At 35.7% G+C, this 20,919-nt stretch overlaps 1 protein-coding gene across 3 annotated transcripts in view; it reads left to right on the top strand.

Moving 5' to 3' along the window:
- The window catches only part of ATRNL1 (attractin like 1), a 746,492-nt gene that overhangs the window by 38,013 nt on the left and 687,560 nt on the right, over positions 1-20,919 (top strand). For all 3 annotated transcript variants that reach the window (XM_065923396.1, XM_065923397.1, XM_065923398.1), the window contains exons 4-7: positions 1,583-1,711; positions 3,038-3,246; positions 16,371-16,545; positions 19,838-19,925. In XM_065923396.1, the coding sequence (XP_065779468.1) occupies positions 1,583-1,711; positions 3,038-3,246; positions 16,371-16,545; positions 19,838-19,925 (601 nt within the window). The remainder of the gene's footprint in view (positions 1-1,582; positions 1,712-3,037; positions 3,247-16,370; positions 16,546-19,837; positions 19,926-20,919) is intronic.

The following is a 20,919-nucleotide window of genomic DNA, read 5'->3' on the forward strand; positions in this document are numbered from 1 at the left end:
TGCAAGTCAGGTGGATTTCTTGTGGCTTAAAGCTCCGACACGTTAATCAGTCACATGTTTGGTCTTTCTGGTGTGGGCAGCCCCCATCCTGAGTCACCTCTAGCATAACTGTGAGCCCACAGTGGATAACAGAGACATTCTTGTCGGTTGGGAAAGGCCAAGGTTTTGGAGACTGCATCACCACACAGTCGCTGTGCCCTGTGAATGAACTGTAAACAGACCTTTTAAACATAACGAGTGGTGTAATCAGATTATAAAAAGAGTGCTGTATGATTTCAGAAGTAGCTAATTCTTCATGGTGTCTTTCATTGTCAGTAGAAGAGCGAAGACAAAGTGTGGGGATTAGATAGGACATTCGAGATGGAGAAAAGGATACAGTGCAGTTCAGTCGCTCAGTTGTGTCCGACTCTTTGTGACCCCATGGACTGCAGCATGCCAGGCTTCCCTGTCCATCACCAACTCCTGGAGTTTGCTCAAACTCTTGTCCATTGAGTCGGTGATGCCATCCAACCATCTCATCCTGTGTCGTCCCCTTCTCCTCCTGCCTTCAATCTTTTCCAGCATCAGGGTCTTTTTCATTGAGTCAGTTCTTCTCATCAGGTGGCCAAAGTATTGGAGTTTCAGCTTCAGCCTCAGTCCTTCCAATGAATATTCAGGACTGATCTCCTTCAGGATGGACTGGTTGGATCTCCTTGCAGTCCAAGGGACTCTCAAGAGTCTTCTCCAACACCACAGTTTAAAAGCATCAATTCTTCAGTGCTCAGTTTTCTTTATGGTCCAACTTTCACATCCATACACGACTACTGAAAAAAACCATAGTTTGACTAGACTGACCTTTATTGGCAAAGTAGTGTCTCTGCTTTTTAATATGCTATCTAGGTTTGTCATAGCTTTTCTTCCAAGGAGCAAGCGTCTTTTAACTTCATGGCTGCAGTCACCATCTGCAGTGATTTTGGAGTCCAAGAAAATAAAAGTTAGTATTGCTTTGGGTGGTAGGGACATTTTAACCATATTAGTTCTTCCCACGTGGCTCAGTGGTGAAGAATCTGCCTTTCCGTGCAGTAGATGCAGATTGATCTGTGGATCAGAAAGATCCCCTGGAGAAGGAAATGGCAACCTGCTCTAGTATTCTTGCTTGGGAAATCCCACTGACAGGGGGCCTGGCGGGCTACAGTCTATGGGTTCCAAAGAGTCAGACATGACTTAGCAGCTAACAACAACAGTTCTTTCCCAAGGTGTCTTTAAATAAAGGTTTGCTTATAACTTAAGTAAAAGAGCACCCTTTGGTCTTATGAGAGGCTGGACAAGAGGGCATGGGGAGAAAGGGGACATTACAGTCTCGTGTTGAGAAGAGAGAAAGGAGTATGGGGCCTGAGAGTAGATGGTAGTCTGTCAGCAGCAGCAGCAGAGCTCACCGGTGAGAAATGACTAGGAGCTCATTTTAGATTTATTCTTCTTGTTGCCCATTGTAATATATAATAGATAGTTAATGATTGTGACCGGAATATTTTGAAGGAGTCTTGTGTGATTAATAGTCATGTGTACATTAATATACACAGTGTTCAACTTTGCTGTCTTTCAGTGGTTTGATAGTTCCTGAAATACGGGGAAATGAAACTGTGCCTGAAGTTGTTACAACATCTGGCTATGCACTGTTACATTTTTTTAGTGATGCTGCATATAATCTAACTGGTTTCAACATTTTTTACTCGTAAGTATTTTTTAAAAAAAATTGATATTGTAATAATGATTTGACATAAAAGAGTTTATTGTTTGTTTGTGTAAATGTCTTATGTACCAGGAGTCGGCTAGGGTGTTAAATTCCAAAATATACAGCATCTCTTCCTAAGTTACATAAGATTTTTCATAATGTGATCCCCCAAATACTGTAAGCTTGTATTAGGATAATTTGTAAGCCTCAGGGCACCATGGTAACAAGTTAGGTTTGGCTGAAAATTAACTACAAAATTAAAAATCGTTGGGAAACGATTAAGTAAAGAAATACACACTTACTGTAACTTTAAGTCACTAATGTTCAGGATTTCAGTGAGCCGTCATTTGCCCCTCTGTGCTCCAAGATATTTTATACATAATCTGAAGAATGAAGAGAGCTACATTTTCATAGTCCGTCTTATTGCAGAAACTGTGCTGAATGCTTTATGTACAATAAGATTCTTTAATTCTCTTCACATCAGTTCTGTCAAGTGTGTATTTTCCCCATTTTACACATGAGAAAATTGAGGCTTAGGAGATAAGGTAAGTGGCTACATACCACTGTTTCTTTAAAATTAGAAAAATAATATTTCTGAGTGTCTCTTAGTCTAACTCTCTATGCAGATTTTTATAGAAGTCCAAGGGTGAAGTGAATTAGCCAGAGATGCTTTTGGTTGTTTTCATTAGGAATGACCACAGAAGAATTTGATACAGTTTTTTATTTGTTTGTTTTCTTCAGGAATGTAGAAAATGATAACTGAGCATTTTTCATGAGGAATAAACCATCCTAAATATTCTTGAATCAGCAATTTGTTATAGAATTTATTTATATCAAGCATGTACACAAGGGAGAATAAATATATAGTAAAATATAATCAGTTAGGGAGGCTTAAAATGAAATCTGATAAACACCTTTTAACGTCCACCACAGTGTTCAGGTGATAGCATGCTATTTAAGTATCATGTAACCAGTTTATGTCTTGGCTTCTCTTGCTGTTTCATGTATTCATGACCTTATTTTTTTTCCTATAAAGTGTATTCATGCCCTATAAAGTGTTTGAGTACTTGAATATTTACCAAACATTGTGCTGTAGTCTTGGTAGCAGAGTAAGCTCATTGAATGAACTGAGGCCAGTTGAAGATATGTATACCTGAATCACCTTAGGGGTGAAAAGGTACAGAGTAAAGAATTGAAGTCACGTTGTAAAACTGTGTCAAATGAAGCACATGGACACATATAATATTTATAAAGTTAACAAAAACCCAGCCCAGATTATTTTTCCAATCATCTTAAATTTGAATATATATGAATTATATTTTACAGAATCAATTCTTGTCCTAACAATTGCTCTGGTCACGGGAAGTGTACAACTAGTGTCTCTGTTTCAAGCCAAGTGTATTGTGAGTGTGATAAATACTGGAAGGGTGAAGCTTGTGATATCCCCTACTGTAAAGCCAATTGCGGCAGTCCAGATCATGGCTACTGTGACCTGACAGGAGAAAAGTTGTGTGTCTGCAATGATAGTTGGCAAGGTAAGTGGCTTTTGGAACATATAGTCACGTATCTAATATATTAATACAAATAATACCTACACTCATTTGCTGTAGTTTGCACATCCAAATCTCATATATTTGTTTTTAGAATTTCAGTAATAGTCAACTTCTTAATGATTTGCTTCTTCATAAGGCTTCCCTGGTGACTCAGATGGTAAAGAATCTACCGCAATGCAGGAGACCCAGGTTCCATCCCAGGGTGGGGAAGATCCCTTGGCGAAGGGAATGGTTATCCATTTCAGTATTCCTGCCTGGGAAATCTCATGGACAGAGGAGCCTGGTGGTCTGTAGTCCATGGGGTTGTAAACAGTTGGACATGACTGAACGACTTTCACTTTTTTCACAAAATCAGTAAAGATTTTGTCTACGTGCTATTATGAGAATCAAATAAAGTTATAAATGAAACTCTTCAAATTGTAGATGTATGATTATTGATCTTCTTTAATTTTTTGATGGGTTCCCAAAGATTTGGTGGCTTGGCTAAAATTAACACCTGGTACATCGAAATTTGATTTATAATGAGTAACATGAATAGCATATTGCAAAAATAGATGCTTATCTTGGAAGGTACTGGACTATGTTAAACTTCTTTCTTAGGAAAGACTGACCCCTTGTGGCTATTTTTAAAAGAACATAGAATATTTTAAAAAGTTTTTCAGTTGCTGTGGCAAAAGAAGTAAGAAGAATTAGGGAAGAATTTCTAAATAATTTTTATCACCATGTATTATTAAAGATTCAACTTAGAGTACATTGACAAGTTGTAGCTCTAAGTATTTGGGTATAAAATCATAAATCTTACCATAGTGGAATTAAGTGAAGAGATAGGTCCTACTTTCTATAGGGCTGGCCTATATAAAATATATTTATATATTGGGCTGGCCAAAGCATTCATTTGGGGTTTCCCCTTATGATGTTATAGAAAAATCCCAGCGAACTCTTTGGCCACCTCCAATACTTACCTACCGAGAGCTTGCTTTCTGCACCTTATATTTACACGTTAAGAATCCTGTGTGTTAATCCTGTTGATGGGGGAACTTTGACTCAAGAAATACATAATGTAAAGTTACATGGTCATGTGTAGCAGTAGTAGCAGTAATTCCTATCAGACCCAAGTAAAAACCAAAGAGAATGTGCTCCTTATATTTAACTTTCCTCAGACAAATTAAAAAAATGTTGCTGAGTCTGCTGAGTAGTTATTTGGAGGAATTATTTTAGGCTTTCCATAAATTATGCTCATCTTTAACACATGTTATTTCATTAAAAATTAGTTACTCCAACCGTATGAAATATCAGTGATTATTGAGTTGCATTTGATTCCCTATTATGATTATGACAGATACAAATTTCTCAGTGTTTTTAATTATAGAGGCGTGTATTTTGTTGAGTGGCTATTTTAATAATTCATGGCCTTTCCCTTAAAAAGTGCCTTGAGGTATCTTTTTTTTCCTTTCCATTTCGTCTTGAATCTTAAATAATGTCCTTTTCCCTGGAGAGACTAGTAAGTGCATCAAGAATATATTTAAGCTAAGGCCTGAGAAATAGAAGTATAGCTTATATGCAAGGTTTTTTTCTAACTTGTCTTCATCTGCTATTAGTCCCCAGCTCATCTCAACAGTCTTAAAAGCAAACAAGAAATATATTTGTAATATATTCTCTATGAACATCTCTGTCCTTTCTTTGTTCTTTTCTTCCATCTTTAAAATACTTTATTTTCTGGGTGTTCTGTAATATAAATCTGACTGAAAATGTTATCTGTTGTTTTTCTGGCTCTGTTTATTGGCATTTCACATTTTATTATTGTCAGGAGGGCCTGAAATCATAAAATTTCTTGACTCTTAAATGTCTAAAAGCAAGTGGAAATGGGGGAGCAATTACTGGGTATGTTTACTTTTAAAGCAAAGTGATGATATGAAGTTTATACATATATTTTTTAAATGAGAATAATGTGAAAGTGCTTTATAAATTATAAAATATTATATAGAAATCAGACATTTGTATATTGTTACTGCTTCTTAGTAATTAATTTATCTCTGATGAATATTTTATGGGTAGTGCTTGGTGAAATGGATATTGTACTTCTTTCAAGACAGATGATGTATAGTCTGGTTTCTTTGAGCCTCAGACCTGATACCTAATTTTGTATTTAAGGAAGCAGAGCTTCAAGTAGCTATGTGTTCTCCCCCCGCCCCTGTCCCCAATCAACTCCCTAATCAGAGTGGCTCAAGGTTGCTCTCTTACATAACTTTAAAAAATCAGAACCCCTGGAAGTCTTTGGTTTGATTGTAAGCAACAGAAACAGTTCTGGTTTCCCTGAGCAGAAAAGGCAGTTATTGGGAAGTATGTCAGGGACCTCTGCCTCCCAGGATTTGTTCTTGCCTTCTTTCTGGTGATAGAATTCACTGAGTTTGTAGCTCTCAGCACATGGCCTTCAGCTGCATACCATATTCCTCAGCCTTCTTTGCATCTAGCATGGTTATTATACTGTTAGGTCAGTAGGATATGAGTAGAATTGCTGTGTGGGAATTTTACATCACTGAGATCTTTTACAATGGCTGGTAAATGGCAGTAACTGTGGTAACTAGTAGCGCTTGCATATTTGCCTGTAGAATGTGTTTTACGAGAAAAGAATTAACTTTTAGCTTATTTAAGCAACTTAAATAAGTTGTCTTATTTAAGACAACTTATTTGGTTGTCTTAACCTGTACTCTAATACAAAAGGATATTGGGTAGCTCACAGAGGAGATGGGAAGGCTGTAAAAGCCTTGGTTGGAAAGGGGTAGGTATAACAGAAGGCTAGGGGGTTGGTTCCCAGCAAAGATCTAGCCACAGAAAAGTTTGATGAGGATATTCCTGTCGCTGCCACTGGATCCTGGGGTACCACGCCTGGTGTCCTTACTGTGGATACTGCATGCTACAGGCTTGGGTAGAGAAGTTCTAAACCTTCCCCACATCTTTGTTATCACTTATGAAGATTTGAAGGCCTGCTTAGTAATATCTACTTGACTAAATTTAGGTCTTACCCCTACCTTCTGAATTGTGTGGGAATAGATTTTGTTTCTGAACAAACTTCACACTGTTAGAGATTTTCCTAAATGAGGAAGGGGGTTCAGATGATTAGAATCTTCTAAACAAAGAAAAAATGCAAGTAAAATATTTTAAAGTATAGATTGTTGCCATAATTGACGAGGAATGTATTGAACAGTTCTCTCATGTCTGCTCAGAAAAACTATGCGATGTGGAATAGATGGTAGTAGTCAACAGGCAGAAAAGATAAAGCAGCAGGCTTCGGGGTACAATTCTTAGTTTATTACCACAACACATTCCCTCCCCCAATTCTGTGGAGTTGAAAAACAGATTACCAGGTTTTGTATAAAAGGTCATTACTTGGACATTGAAAAATCATCCCTGGTCCTTTCCTATTCCAGAATATCCTGTTCAATTGTGTCATTTAGTTCTTCTAATCCTATTCTTTATGAATATTCAGTATTCCTTTTCAGTCTAGTTCAGTCATTCTCAGGTAAGGATAGAGGTTGGATGTTTTCAGCCTTTTAGATTATTGATTAAAAGATGATATCTTAATGTGTAAGTCAGGTAATTTGATATTTTCTATAATGTCTCTGATTCTTTAAAGTTGCACTTTGTTTGGATTCATTTCAGTTCCTCGCATGTTCTTTGTCCCTAAATATTTCAAGGCCTTTCTTACTTCTGCACTTCCTCCTTCACACCCTTAACATTCTCAGGTCAGATACTCCCATGAGATGCTTTCATAGCACTATATCTTTTAAATTTGTAGCACCTACCACATTTATGTTTGTGTGATTCTTTGAGTATCTTTCCTAGTGGAACGTAAACTCCATGAAGTAAAGAATAATTATGTTTTGATCATCTTTATATCCTCAGCATCTGCTATAGTGCCTGTTGTATAGTAGGCACTCAAATTATTTGTTTTCTTTTTTTCTTACATGATTGAATTAGAAATGTTTAGTTTGCTTGTTTAGTGATATGTGGATATTCAAGTACAGATGTTTTAGTAGACTAGTACTCTAATAAATTATGAAATTTACTTGATAAAACATGATTTTAAATATTGAGGTGAACATTTGAATTTGAGCAGTCTGGTCAGATATTTTCTTTCTGTCCTTTGGTTTTAGATTTTAATATTTGCCATCGGGTGGCAGTATTGACTACCAAAGCACGCACTTAAGACTCCATGGCGTTTTTCAAGTTGTAAAAACTTGATGATGTTGTTTTAGAAAAATATGAAATCTTTTATCTCAGATCCATGAATATTTTATCATAAAATTTTTTTCAGGGTTATTCATGTAACATATTAGGACATAGTTACTTTAGGATAGTGTGTATAAGTACACAGCATAACTTACATTTTCCTTTAGAAATCTAACAAAGGGAGAAAGAAAAGAGACATTTAAACTACACTAAAATTGACTTTAAAAATTTTGACCTTAGGTTAAGATCAGGTTGTCATCAATTGATATGAGGGACACTTTAGGAGGAAGATCAGTTTGGATTTGGTATGTTATGTTTGAGATATCTTTTAGATGTCTTAGAGGAGATGTTGAAAAGACAGTTGGAGTTTAGTGGAGAGAGGTCTGTACTGCTTGGGGCTGACTGGCTTAAAAATATTAAATTAGAAATAGTTGATGATACTGAAAGCCATGAGTTCAGCTGAGATCATGAAGGAAGGGAATAGAGAGAGAGAATGGAACAAAGGACTGAGCTGTGGCTTACAACAAAATTCACAGACTATTCTGTGCTAGACAGAGGCTCCTTATAGAAACTTACCTAATGTAGAGAGACTTAAAACCAGTTATTTTATTGCCTCTGGCTTAGACAGGTAGGATAGACAGATCCTGTCCTCAGTCCCTGCTCACTCTGTATTTATCATTTTCAGCTAATCAGAACCAGTCTGTAAAGCTTTGTTTCAGGCCTTTCACAACACAAAAACAGTAATTGGAGGGCACTGATCTTTCCTAAAAGAAGGACAGTTCCTTTTCATACTGTTATAGCATCATTGACCTAAACTGTGAGAACCACGTATTCTTGGAACAGATCTACTGTAGTGATTACCACTCATACAATTCATTGTTTTATAAAACTCAGATATTGTCAGAACAGCTGTGGACATTTAAACTGCACTAAAATTGATAACTGTCCTTTGGAGATTGGTTTTATGGGCCTTGAAAATGCTTAGAATACTTTGGATACAGAACCCAAATCAGATGTTTCTAACGATGTTAGAAGATAGGAAGCTTGCAGCAGTGTTATCTCATTTTGCCTTTTATTGTAGAGAATTTCAGATGCAGTGCACATATTAGATCACAGGACTATTTCTGGAGTGATTACAGTAAGTTACGTGTACCGCTCTTCACATCTCCCTTCTCAGCATATTTTTTTCCTTTCCTATTAGCAATTCAATTTCTTCTTGGGCGATTGCCTTTCACTCATTGTAAGTAATCTTGATGGGATGATAAATCCATATACTTATCTATTTTAAGTGTAACTTTTCAGCCTCTTTTAAAAATTCTTTGAATTTCCCCATATTTTTTCAACAAATTCCCATTTTTCCTTAATTTCCCCGAAACTGGTTTCTGTGGCTTATAACCAAAGAAATCTGATATACAACACCAGAGATAGTATTAGAGGACAATATGTATTTTCCGTTACTAGATTTATTTAAAATACCAAAAATTCAGTATAGAGTTGTTTATAGAAATGCAGCTTAACGAATTGTGTTGATATAGCTCAAAGTTAGCAATGTTTATTTAATATTTCCTGTTAAAAAACTACAAAAAGAATAAATAAAAAATTTGTCCTTAATATGTTTCACCTTAGTAGTAAGATAAATATTTTTTCATGATGTCATAGATTAAGTTTGAATTAAATGTATGAGCCAAAACTGTATAAAAAAGAAGTATAAAACTCTGGAGCATGATTTTTTTCCCCTCAAACTTTTGTTTGACTGGGTTACTTTTCAGTTTCTTTCACCTGCTTTAAATGATATAAAGGAACTCTATTCAGACTAATTTTTTTTTTTCCTGAGAAATCAAAGCATGCTGTTAAAATGCCAGTCACTTGTTGGGAGAGAGAAAATTTTACTGCTTGATTTTCCATCCTGCATCTTTGTATAGAGCCTCACAGTTTTTCTAGTAACATCAGAAGTTAGTATATAAATCTATTCATAAAGTTAGGGGACCTTCCAGGAATTGCTGCTTCTCTCAGTTAAAGACTTTACATTTATATCATTCTTTATGGAAGAAAAATTATTTTATAAAATTTTTCTAAGGCACATAAAATTTTTGTACTGATTTCCATGATCATATCAGAGATAGATTCCCTTAGAAAAACTGTTCCAGTGCAAAAGAGAGAAGGAAGGGAGAATGTAATTCAGTAATTCTGGAATTGCTTTGGAAAAACTTTCAAAACTTTGTAGTATTTTATTCTGGGTTTTGTCCTTTGCAATTATTTCTTAATTGGATTTACCTGTGATTATAGAAATGTTTTAGTTGTAATTGTACTGTTTTCTTTTGGCATGTATATTTATAATACCTAGTAATGCTAGGCTTCATTAGCATATTTTGCCTGTAGACTTAATTATGCTTAGTTTCCTTGTATATTGAAATGAGAGAATAAACTTCATAACAGTAATATGCTTACTATTATGAAGCTTTCATAGTAGTATTCAATATTAAGTACAGTTTCATTCAACCTTACTTTATTTACACAGGATTCTATGTTCTTTAGGTAAAATCTCCATGATTAAAATGAATTTTAGAGATGTTAAATAATTTTCCAAGATTTCATGGCTAATAAGTGGGAAAGTGAGGTTTGACTTCATTTTAATCTTTTGTGATCCTAAGGATATTTTCATTCATCCATTCAATAAGTGAATACTGAGGCCAGTCATGTAGGAGTTGTAAGCCACCTTTAGGATTTTTATTTTTAGTGTGATAGGAAATCATTGAAAGATTTTGAGGGAATTGATAAGAGTAGATTTATATTTTTAATCATTCTGGTTGTATTGTGGAGTTGAATGTGATAGGTAGAGAAGAAGAATAGAAATAAGAAGACCAGTTTGGAGACTATTTCAGTAATCCGGGTGAGACTGGATGGTGGCTTGGACAAGGATGGTAGTTGTAAAGGAAAAGATCTGTGTGTAGAGTCTGGTAGATGTTTAATGGGTAAAGTAGAGACACTGAGACACCAACCAATCAGCAGGATCCTGGATAAGCCATACTTTGTCAGGCATTACCCCTTTAGCTGTCTTTTGTGAAGAGTCTGGATTATTGCAGAGAGGGGCCAGGGGAACTTGGAAGGGGAAGGCCTGGTACCAGCAGCATCTACTTAGTCAGTGAAGTATTTCCATATTTTAGCAGTTGGAAAAGCTGTATTCCTACATTTCTAATGAATGTCAGTCCAGGATTTGTTGGATATGGATATGAGAGAAAAAGAGAACTCAGTAGCTCTGAGATCTGTGCCCTGAACAACTGGGTGAATGGGAGTACTGCTTACTGAGGTGGTAAACACAGGTGAAGGAGCAGATTTGAGAGGGAGGCATCCAGATCTTAGGTTTGGACATGTTAAGTTTGAGATGATTATGAGACATCCCAGTGGAAATGTCATGTCAGTTCAATTCAGTTCAGTTCCTCACTCAAGTCCAACTCTTTGCGACCCCATGGATTGCCACACGCCAGGCTTTCCTGTCCATCACCAACTCCTGTCTACTCAAACTCATGTCCATTGAGTTAGTGATGCCATCCAACCATCTCATCCTCTGTCGTCCCCTTCTCCTCCTGCCATCAATCTTTCCCAGCATCAGGGTCTTTTCAAATGAATCAGTTCTTTGCATCAGGTGGCCAAAGTGTTGGAGTTTCAGCTTCAGCATCAATCCTTCTAATGAATATTCAGAACTGATTTCCTTTAGGATGGACTGGTTGGCTCTCCTTGTAGTTCAAGGGGACTCTTAAGAGTCTTCTCCAACACTCCAGTTCGATAGCATCAATTCTTTGGTGCTCACCTTTCTTTATAGTCCAACACTCATCCATACATGACTACTGGAGAAACCATAGCTTTGACTAGACTGGCCGTTGTTGGTAAAGTAGTGTCTCTGCTTTTTAATGTGCTGTCTAGGTTGTTCATAGCTTTTCTTCCAAGGAGAAAGCGTCTTTTAATTTCATGGCTGCAGTCACCATCTGCAGTGATTTTTGGAGCCCAAAAAATAAAGTCTGTCACTGTTTCCATTGTTTTCTCATCTGTTTGCCATGAAGTGACGGGACCAGATGCCATGATCTTAGTTTTCTGAATGTTGAGTTTTAAGCCAACGTTTTCACTCTCCTCTTTCACTTTCATCAAGAGGCTCTTTAGTTCTTCTTTGCTTTCTGCCATAAGAGTGGTGTCATCTGCATATCCAAGGTTATTGATATTTCTACCAGCAATCTTGATTCCAGCTTGTGTTTCATCCAGCCTGGCATTTCACATGATGTACTCTGCATATAAGTTAAATAAGCAAGGTGATAATATATGTAGGTAGTTTAATTTTGAGTCTAGAATTCAAGAGAGATTGTAAGGATGTAGATGTACATTTGAGAGGGATCAGAGTATAATTCTGGAGAAGGCAATGGCAACCCACTCCAGTATTCTTGCCTGGGAAATCCCATGGACGGAGGAGCCTGGTGGGCTGCAGTCCATGGGGTTGCTAAGAGTCGGACACGACTGAGCGACTTCACTTTCACTTTTCATTTTCCTGCATTGGAGAAGGAAATGGCAACCCACTCCAGTGTTCTTGCCTGGAGAATCCCAGGGACAGGGGAGCCTGGTGGGCTGCCGTCTATGGGGTCACACAGAATTGGACATGACTGAAGTGACTTAGCAGCAGCAGCAGCAGCAGAGTATAATTCTACTTTGGGTTATAGAATAGCCTCAAAAATTTGTTTCTCAGTAGCCTGTCACTAGTGCCAAAAGTTACATCATTAGAAATTCATTTTTGCTCTTTGGATTAACCTGTGGAAAAGGTAGCATGTTAAATATTTATGAAAACACACTGTAACTTGAATTAGTTTAGTACATCTTTTTCAAGAGAGCTGTAATCTGCTTACCTTGAAGAGATTCCCATATTGATGGATGAAAGTTATACAGGGAGAATTATGCAGAAATATTCCATAAGTGTCCAGATAATAAAGTGGTGGATTTTTCATGGGTATATTTTTATGAAATGGGAGTCTTGGGTGGCCTTAAATGATATTTAATGGGTGGTGGAGCCTTTGTGTGTATAATGCATTCTTTATAGCTGTTTGTGTTGTTAACTAACATTCAGTACATAAATTTACTCTTTTAATCATTTTAGTTGTAGAGTACAGAAAGCTACAAATTAAGACATCTAATTTTCCTTAAACTTTTAAGTCATATTCATAAATCTTTCATTCTGTATATAAGCTTATTAATTTAGAGTAAAATAATGACAATCTGTAGAGTTTGGCTGTTAACCATTCCTTCTAGAAGTTATAGAAAATACGGTAGTAACGAAGAGAGGAAAAAGTTGCTGTTTTACATAGAGAAGTAGATATTCCAGATTGCAGAGTAAAATTTGTAAAATCTCTAAAATCCAATTTCTTGTACTAAATAACAGTATTTATCTTACATAAGTTAGATCAAAAATTGTAGTCATTAGCATTCAGTTCAGTTCAGTTCAGTTACTCAGTCGTGTCCGACTCTTTGCGACCCCATGAATCGCAGCATGCCACGCCTCCCTGTCCACCACCAACTCCCAGAGTTTACTCAAACTCATGTCTATCGAGTCGGTGATGCCATCCAGCCATCTCATCCTCTTTCATCCCCTTCTTCTCCTGCCCCCAATCCCTCCCAGCATCAGGGTCTTTTCCAGTGAATCAGCTCTTTGCATGAGGTGGCCAAAGTACTGGAGTTTTAGCTTCAGCATCAGTCCTTCCAATAGTTTCCTACAGTTGCTGTAACAAATTACCACAAACTTGGTGTCTTAACGGGGGCTTCCACCATAGCTCAGTTGGTAAAGAATTCACCTGCGATGCAGGAGACCCCAGTTTGACTCCTGGGTCGGGAAGATCCCCTGGAGAAGGGATTGGCTACCTATTCCAGCGATCTTGGGCTTCCCTTGTGGCTCAGCTGGTAAAGAATCCGCCTGCGATGTGGGAGACCTGGGATTGATCCCTGGGTTGGGAAGATCTCCTGGAGAAGGGAGAGGCTACCCACTCCAGTATTCTGGCCTGGAGAATTCCATGGACAGTCCATGGAGTTGCAAAGAGCCAGACACAACTGAGTGACTTTCACTTTCACCTTGGCGTCTTAACATATACTTATTAATCTCTTAACATTCTGTAGGTGAGAGGTCTGAAATCGGTTTCACTGAGCCAAAATCAAGGTGTTGGCAGGACCACACTCCTTCTGGAGGCTCTTAAGAAAGAATCTGCATCTTTGACTTTTCTAGCAATAGAGTTGCTATGCCTGCTTTCCTTGGCTTTTTCCCCTTCTTCCATCTCCAAATCATGGAGCACTGCATCTTGCTTCAATGGTTCTGTTGATTTCTTCTTCTGTAGTCAAATCTCTCTCAGAAAGGCATGTGTGATTACATGAAGAGCCCACTTGGTTCGTCCAAGATAGCTCCCCAGCTCAAGATCCTTAATTATATCTACAGAGTCCCTTTTGCCAGATAAGGTAAGAGTCATAGGTTCTAGTGATTAGAACCTGCTTTATCTATGAGGCTCATTATTTAGCCTACCACAAGCTTGCTCTGAACTATTTTGTTTTAGTGTGGACTTCATATATGTATTATTGATTTAAATATCTTAAGAAGTTTACATGCCATTATTCTCTATCAACCTCTGCCAGGCATAACTACATATTATTTGACTGTTTCCAACTCTGTGCCTTTAGGCAGTAGACTTGTTTTTATTTTTTCTTTAGAAAGAGTTTCAAATTTATAGTAAAATTGAAAGAACAAAGATTGTACAAAGAGTATACAAATGCCCTTTACCCAGATTAACCTATTATTAACATTTTATACTTTTTAGTTTATTATTCCTGACTGAAATCTACATTTTTCTTTTAAAGAAAACAGCATTTAGCATTCAAACCAGTAGGTATAATACTTATGTATAATGCCCATATGATCTTATTTCTTTTCAGTTAAATTAGGAGGTTGGCAAACTTTTCTGTAGCAGACCATATAGGAAGTATTTTTGACTTTGTGAATTGTATGGTCTCTCTTAAAACTGCTCAACTCTGCCAAGTGTGGCAAACGCAGCCTTCAGTAATACTTAACTGAGTGAGCTTACTGTGTTCTTACAAAACTTCATTTACAAAAACATGTATTGGGTTGGATTTTGCTCATGGACTGTTCTTTGCCAACCTGAGTTAAATGAGGTCTCAGTGGTTTAGAATTGTAGTTTTAACTTAAAAAAAAATCAACATGTTCCTTTAATTTCTTTGTTTACTAAGGTGTAGTTCATTGACTTTTCACTTAGAAACGGTAAAATTTTCTGTATCTGATTTAAAAGATTTTTTTGTTATCAAAGAGGTGATCTACCTAATTTTTACCTGAAAAATACAGACTCGTAGAATGTAAACCTTGAAAAGGACTTTGAAGATGAATGAATGAATGCATGGGTGAGTGAATAAATAAGCAAATAAAAACTGTAAAGGTTAATATTTCTGAAATTAGGGTCTGTTTGAATGTTGTAAAATTTTGTGATTCAGTGATGATCTAAAACTTTTTTGATAAGAAATCATTGCTTTCATAATTGTGTAAAAATGCTACTTGATTTCAGTGCCAGCATTTGTGTTGACTGTTGAGTTAGGACCAAGTAATAGTCTTATTATAGGTTAAAAGGTATAATAAAATGTACTGATACTTTTGTGATAAGTTGAGGTCAAATGATGTTATGGTCTATTTTATAAATTAGAAAGGTTTGTAAATGGTAGATGAAAGAAAAGTGCTGTGAGAATTGTTTTGTGAACATAATACAGTATCTTAAAGTTGTGTAAAAAAGGTGCTATAGCATTAATGTCATTTTCAACTGGAGTCTAATAAATTACTTTGAGCAGAACAATGTCATCCATCATTTTAAGCAAATATTAATTTTACTGATTTTATAAGCTTCTTTATGAATATAATTTACAAGCTTATGTTGGTTTTATATTTATAAAATAACTTTGAACATAATATATTTCTATTAGTTTCATTAGAATTAAAATAGTTTATGAGCCCTTAAATTTGATGAAAATAAATATATTTCCATTAGGAGCATTCCTTCCATAACTGAAGTTTGAGAAACACTGATCTAGACTAGTCAGCTACATTTTACAGATGATGAACCAAGACTCTTGAGCGACATAGTGAATGTGGATAGGAAAAGACAGTGTTTTCAACTTGCAGTATTTAAGTTATCCTGTACTCAATTAATTTTTTTTATTATGCATAATAATTTTTTCAGTTTATGGACAGTAAGCTTCCCTACCAATGCCAATTCTGGTTGTTCTTAATAAGAATGCTGCTAAGAAAAAATGTAATTTTTATTTTTGTGTTTCTTTAATACAGTTGTAAACAGAAAGTGCTACAATTTACAAATGCTTTAATTTCTGTTTTTTTAAAAAATTAAATATTTATAATAAGCCTTAGGAGATATTTCTGTCTTATAGATGAAGGCTTGATGGTGGCAGAGGGAAACAGACTTTCCCAAGATCACACTTTTAGTGACAGAACTGGGTTTTGAGTATTTTGTTTTCCATTTTCCATTCTAATATTCAAGTAGAATATTAGCATAGTAAAATAAATCTGAAATTTATATTATTAAAAGAATTCTTTCAAATTGTGATATATATTTGAACATATTCAAGCCTAATTTGAGTATATGATTTTTTTTTCCTCCTGTAAGCATTACATTTGCTGTTAGAGTTTTTCCTGTAAGTTATATTTCAGACTATTTATTATATATATTATATTTATTAATATGATGAGCATTGAATTCTTAAATTCTCTTAACCCATATGTTCTATTTCTGTAGTCGAAGGTCTTTGTTTAATGCACTGCATTGTTTGATTTTTCTTTTAAATAGGTCCTGATTGTTCTTTGAATGTTCCTTCCACTGAGTCTTACTGGATTCTGCCAAATGTTAAACCCTTCAGTCCTTCCGTAGGTCGGGCTTCCCATAAAGCTGTTTTACATGGGAAATTTATGTGGGTGATCGGTGGATATACTTTTAACTACAGTTCTTTTCAAATGGTCTTGAAGTAAGTTTTTTCCCCATATTTTTGCAATCTATTTTTTAAGCTGGGTATTTTTGGATAATGAAGACTGTCCTAAATGTCTTACTGCTATGCCGATTTATGACTGGTTGAGTATCTGTTTTCCACATGGGACTGATTCAAGAATATATAACTCAGTATATCCAAAAGTTATTTGTCACTGTGCATATATGTTTGTTCTATGTAGACATTTCATTAACTTTCTAGATTGCTTTTATTAAATTCTGAATAAGAAAGTATTAGCTTTAAATAAGGCCAGGCCAGGCCTATATTGGCCTTTGTGAATCCTGGTCACCTTTTATTTTTTCAGAATGAAGTATAATTACTTATATAAAAATACTTTCAGTTTTTTCCTCAAATTTTAATTTACCTAAACTTTTACTCTGCATTTACTTTGCAAACTTTTATTGGTAGAGAGGTACCAGTGTTGTAAGATAGGTTATTGATTTACTGTGGACTCAATGAAGATTATCCTTTGCATAATTGGATGATAAGGAGAGTTGCATGGATGCCAGCTTTATCTGATTTTTTTCATCTGGTGATTGAACTTTATGAACTATTCAATAACAATAAAAGAGGGAATAAGAATAATTTGATTATCAGTGTTGTTTTCAGGGGTCATATTCATAATATGTAACGACTGGTGCAACTTGGGCATCAAGCACTCGGAAATGTCCTTGGACAGTGTACCATATGGTGTATGCCCCTAAAGGGTGGCTATATTTAGCAGATAAATATACAGGACACCCAGTTAAATCTGAATTTCAGATCAACAGTGAATAATTTTTTAGTATGAATAGGACTTTTGTAATTTTATTTTATTTTTCAGTTTTATCTCAAGTGTTGCATGGATCATACTTATACTAAAAATTTGTGGCTTATTTGAAATTAAGTTTTAACTGAGCATTCTGTATCTATAAACCCTAAGTTGTGAATATATTAGCCCTATTAATTTGGGAGTTTAAAAAATTCTGTATTTAAGAGGAGATTGCTTTAAAACTATGATTGAGTATGACCGGAATCAAAGTGTAAATAAATTCTGAAGAGAGGGAGGAAGAATTTTAAGTAAACATTTAATAAATGAAGGATAACAATATCCTTCAATATCCTGTAGCAATGAAAGATAAAATATAGTAGAAAGAACTGAAAGAGAATTGATAGGATTATTAAGATATGCAAAGAACTTGAGGAACTGAGATTTAAATGTGGAAAAGAAAAGGAAATTAACTATGATTCATGAAAATGAAAAGTTTGTGAAAATAGAGTCAATTTTGTATTAAATTGTGGTATTTGCAAAGTAGAGTTGTGAAGACAGTATAGTTGTCAAGGAAACTTGGAAATCTTAAAAGTTTGTGTACAAGTTAAATAGCACATTTTAAATTAAGTGATGAATTTTGCTGATATTCTCCTAAATATATATTTTCTATTTGAACCAGATAGTTTATTTATTTATTTTTTTGTCTGAAACCTGTTTCTTTTGATTACAGTGTTTATTTAGTTTTGTAGTAAACTAGAGATATAAGATTAGAAGTAACTTTGTTGCTGTTTTCACAGGTTAGAGAATGTTTTTTCATTATTCTAAAGGCGGTTTAGTTGTAGGTAAGGATGTTTAAAAAGCTTTTTAGAAGTGATGGTGTCAGTAGTAAGTTGATTAATCTTCTATAATAGAATTTAATTGAGGTGAACATGTTACATTTAAGACAAATTATTCAGTAAATGATGTAAACGTTCTGTATTAGTGTCTATTAGAGAGTATTTTACAGGATATTTATTCATTGACATTAGTGAAAATTAACTTGTCATCATGGCATAGCAAATTGTTTTGAACACATTATGTGCTTAGTACTTGGGATATGGAACATCTCAGGTGGCTCAGTGATAAAGAAGCCATGTGCAATGCAGGAGATGTGGGTTCAATCCGGGGTCAGGAAGATTGCCTAGAGAAGGAAATGGCAATCTGCTCCAGTATTTTTGCGTGGGAAATCCCATGGACAGAGGAGCCTGATAGGCTATAGTCCACAGGGTTACAAAATTGTCAAACATAACTTAGTGACTGAACAGTAACAGTTTGGGATATATCAGTGGATATGATGAATGTCCTGTCTTTGTGAAGGTAGTGAGTAAAGATAGACAATTAGAAAAAAAAATTAAGTAACGTGATAAATAAGTATACAGGACTTCCCAAGTGGCTCAGTGGTAAAGAATCTGCCTGGCAAGCAGGAGACTCGGGTTCGATCCCTGGGTCAGGAAGATCCCCTGGAGAAGGGCATGGCAACTCACTCCAGTATTCTTGCCTGGGAAATCCCAGGGACAGAGGAGCCTGGCAGACTACAGTCTGTAGGGTTGCAAAGAGTCAGACATGACTTACCTGCTGAACAACAGCAACAAAGTGAATTATGTATATGCACATATATACACAGATAGATAGAGATAGATAGCAAAATAGATAGCTGCTGCTGCTGCTGCTAAGTCGCTTCAGTTGTGTCCGACTCTGTGTGACCCCATAGATGGCAGCCCATCAGCTCCGCTGTCCCTGGGATTCTCCAGGCAAGAACACTGGAATGGGCTGCCATTTCCTTCTCCAATGAATGAAAGTGAAAAGTGAAAGTGAAGTCACTCAGTCGTGTCCGACTCTTAGTGACCCCATGGACTGCAGCCTACCAGGCTCCTCTGCCCATGGCATTTTCAGGCAAGAGTACTGGAGTGGGTTGCCATTGCCTTCTCCGAAAATAGGTAGCAGGGATAAGAAATTAGGAATGCTGAAGGGGAGGGAGTTGCAGTTATAAACGCAGTAGTTGAGGTAGACTTCATGGGAAAGATGAGAACTGAGCAAATTTGAAGGAGGTCAGATGTTGGTGGTGCAGTTATCTGGAGGCAGAGAAAAGAGCCAGACAAAAGCCTTAAGGTAGATGCTGCTTGGAGATTTCAAGAGGCAACAAAGAGGCCCACGTGACTTTAAGAGTGTAGAAGAGCTCACTATTGTTTAGGTTAATCAACTGGTTCAAATGATTAAGCTGAACAGAATAATTCCAGTAATAAATAGCCTAGTCAAGTTAATGCATATTACATATTCCGATGATTGAATCCTAATTTAGAGTAGGTATATGTTGAATGAGTCTTTATTAAAAATTTCTAACATGGTATATGAAATTATGAGTTTATTTGTAATTGTTTTTGAACTTAATGAATATTTAAATACAAGTAAAGCATATGCAAATTAAAACCCTAAAATGAATCTTAGCTTATGAAGTTATATTTATTTTCTTCTTGTTTTTAGTTACAATTTAGAAAGCAGTATATGGAATGTAGGAGCTGTATCAAGGGGACCTCTCCAGAGATATGGGCATTCTCTTGCTTTGTATCAGGTATGGATCCTGCTTTAAATATTAATCTTTTTTTTAAATTAGCCTTAGAGAAAAAAATACTAAATCTCAGATTTATTTCAAATACTTAATGAAAACAGGAGATCAGATGAATCACAATAACTTGAAGTGTCATAGATTTTTTTATACTATTTTAGTAAAAAAATAGATTTTAATGCTATCCTTCATTGAACATGGGGAGAGAAGAAGATTGAGTTTTTGTCCATGACTTTATACCGTGTCATCAGATCAATCACTTAAAAATTTTTGATAAAATACACATAGCAGAAGTTTACCATTTTAACCATTTTTAACAGTACAGTCCATCTGGTGGCATTAAGTACATTCAAATTGTTGTACAGTCATTTCCATTATTTCCAGACTTCTTTTCATCTTGCAAAACTAAAACTCTGTACCCACACAGTAATTCCACATTTCCGCCCTTCCCCAGCCCCTGGCAAATCACCCTTCTGCTTTCTGTCTCTATGAGTTGGACTGTTCTAGGTACCTTATGTAAGTGGAATCATACAGTATTTAATGATTAATAAATGACTGGCTTATATAATGACCAGCTTATTTTACTTGGCACAGTGTCCTCAAGATACATCTGTCTTATAGCATGTGTAAGAATTACCTTCTTTTTTAATTTTTTTCCTTCTTTTTTTTTAAAGGCTGAATAATATTTCACTGTATGTATATACCACATTTTGTTTATCCATTCATCCATCAGTATATACTTGGGTTGCTTTCACCTTTCTGGCTAGTATCAAGTGTTACTATGAACATGAGTATGCAACTATCTGCTCAAGTGCCTGATTTATTTCTTTTGGATAGATAGTCAGAAGGGAAATTCCTAGATTTAATGGTAATTCTATTTTTAATTATTTTTTTAAGAACTGCCATATTGTTTTCCTCCATTGAACATGCTATCCTCCATTGAACATGGGGAGAAAAGAAGATTGAGTTTTTGTCCATGACTTTATACCTTGTCATCAAA

The sequence above is a fragment of the Muntiacus reevesi genome, chromosome 2 (assembly GCF_963930625.1).
Source record: "Muntiacus reevesi chromosome 2, mMunRee1.1, whole genome shotgun sequence".
NCBI classification, from domain to species: Eukaryota; Metazoa; Chordata; class Mammalia; order Artiodactyla; family Cervidae; genus Muntiacus; species Muntiacus reevesi.